Source organism: Poecilia mexicana, unplaced genomic scaffold, assembly GCF_051168715.1.
Source record: "Poecilia mexicana isolate PSO_F unplaced genomic scaffold, ASM5116871v1 scaffold_2, whole genome shotgun sequence".
Taxonomy (NCBI): Eukaryota; Metazoa; Chordata; class Actinopteri; order Cyprinodontiformes; family Poeciliidae; genus Poecilia; species Poecilia mexicana.
In genome coordinates, this window is record NW_028263371.1 from 52728879 (window position 1) to 52731136 (window position 2258).

Here is a 2258-nt window from a genome sequence, read left to right on the forward strand (position 1 = left end):
ATCCACTTATGGTGTTGTCTATTAAATTTGTAAATATGTTATCCATTAATGTAGCTGTATTAGCTGTGATTCTGCTAGGTCTCGTAATTTGAGGGAAAAGACTCAGACTACATGTGGTATTAATAAACTCTTCAGTCAATTTGTGGTTGTTGACATTTAGCAGATCAATATTAAAGTCCCCACAAATAAAATAGTTCTTTGAATTTATAGCTGTATATGTTTTCTCAAACCATTCTATGAAAAGGTTCATGTTAGAACCAGGAGCCCTATATATACAGCTAACAATTATATTTTTATTTTTTTCCATATATATTTCAACTGTTAAATATTCAAAATGATCTTTAACCACATTAGTCATGTTTTCAATTAATTTATATCTGAAATTGTTGTCCACATATACAGCAACTCCTCCACCAATCTTTCCTTCTCTATTAATAACTAAATTCATAACCCTCTAATTCAAAATCGGCTCCCTTATTCGAAGTAAGCCAGGTTTCTGAGATAGTAATGACACTAAAAGGAAGTTCAAATTGATTTAAACAATCCTTGATGTGGTTAAAGTTCGCATATAAACTTCTACTGTTGAAGTGTATTATGGAGAATTTATTGTCTGTATTAACTGTAATATTATATTGTTGAGTCGAGTAGTAGCAACAGTTATTCCCATTATTATAGAAAAAGTTGTTTTCTGGGTCCAAGTCCTTTTCCTTATCCTGACTTTTATATTCAGTGTAGTCAAAAGTTTTCAGTTCAGGGTAATCTGCTTTAGTTCGAGGTGTTAATGTTGTATCCATAGCCGATGAGGACAACATGTTGTTTAACTGAGACATGGTGATTGAGTGTCATATACAATCATCTAAGATCCCAGATATAACATAAAACATTCAATTGTACTTATCCAGGTCAGCGATGTCCCGAACAACCAGAACCTTTGCCTCCTCTGGAGTTCCATTAAGTTTAACGAAAACCTTACAATTTGTTGTCCATGTTGATTGAATCTTTCCTTGTTTTCTCAGAAACCGAGCCTTTCTGGCGATATCAGCATTCTTCTTGGTCAAGTGCTCATTAATAAATACGTCAGATCCTTTCAGCAATCTGCCTTGTTTTAACAGAGCAAACTTGTATTTCCTCTTTGTGAATCTCATGATAATGGCAGGTTTATCATCTTTTCCTCTTCTCGGAAGCGGGTGGCATGCTTCCACAGTGTCACAGTCCACCTCTATCCCCTTGGTCCGGAGGAAAGAAGTCACCTGTTTCTCTGTGGAGTCAAGCACTTCGACCGATGGGTCACCAACAGTACTAGTTGCAGCCACAGCGCTGGCATACGAACTGGGCTTAACTCTAAGTCCCGTGATGATCACATCATTTATCTTACTGTACTGTTCCAATTCGGCCACTCGGTTCTCCAATGCAGCGATTCGTTTATCCTTTTCCTCATTAGAAAGTCTCAACGACTTCACTTCTTTCACTAAGTCCAACATGTTGTTTTGGTGCAGCCGTATAGCTGTCACTTCCTCCGAGAGAAAATCCAAGGATTTCTTGATATCATCCAGATCCTCTGAAGCTGGAGTCTTTCTGGGTCCCATTTTCTTTCAATTTCACTTTTTTTTAATTTTTACTTATTTCTTCTCCAATGAAAATTCCTCGCCACTGCTTACGAGTTACCTTCCAGATTTCCACTGCCTACCGGCTTCCAGTTAGCTTCCAGTTAGCTCCCACCGCTTACAGGCTAGCTTCGGTTAGCTTCGGATCGCTGTACTTTTAACGAAAACGCTCCGTGAAGCATTTCTCCTCACCGATCACGCTGAGCAGTTAAACGGCTCTCTCCGCATCATGCAGGTCCTCATTCGCCGTCTTGTCGATGTTGATGATATGTTTTCTTTCCGTTGTTTTCGGTGACGGACAGCTGGGCCTCGCGGCGTCCACGCTAGACTGGATCACTGGATGATTAATTTTCTTCCAACATGAGGTGTTTTCGCCACACAGTAAAAACAAAACGATAAACCAGTCGTCTGTTCTTCTTCTTCTCACCCCTGACGGTCTTCGTGTCTCCAGAGGAATCTCAGTGTTGGCAGGTGTTACGAGTGTTACGTCACTGAGTGAACGGTAACAAAACGGCTAAACACAAACACACTGCACCTCGTCGTCCCTGTGGTCCTTTTCAGATGTAGCCTGATGACGTGCCTCTCCTCATTTGCACTTATTTTTTCCTAAGTTTTGCGGGGAAATAGAATGTGATAAATAAGAAAATAAGGAAA

General features: G+C 39.6%; 1 protein-coding gene across 1 annotated transcript; it reads right to left on the reverse strand.

Moving 5' to 3' along the window:
* Positions 1–542: 542 nt before the first annotated feature.
* LOC148160932 (uncharacterized) lies at positions 543–1982 on the reverse strand. Its single transcript, XM_088002828.1, has one exon. It carries the CDS (start codon positions 1584–1586, stop codon positions 885–887), a length of 702 nt encoding a protein of 233 aa, XP_087858954.1. The 5' UTR covers positions 1587–1982; the 3' UTR covers positions 543–884.
* Positions 1983–2258: the final 276 nt, after the last annotated feature.

Coding starts and splice junctions, on each gene's coding strand:
- LOC148160932 (XM_088002828.1), bottom strand. CDS start 1,586: ATGGGACCCAGAAAGACTCCAGCTTCAGAGGATCTGGATGATATCAAG.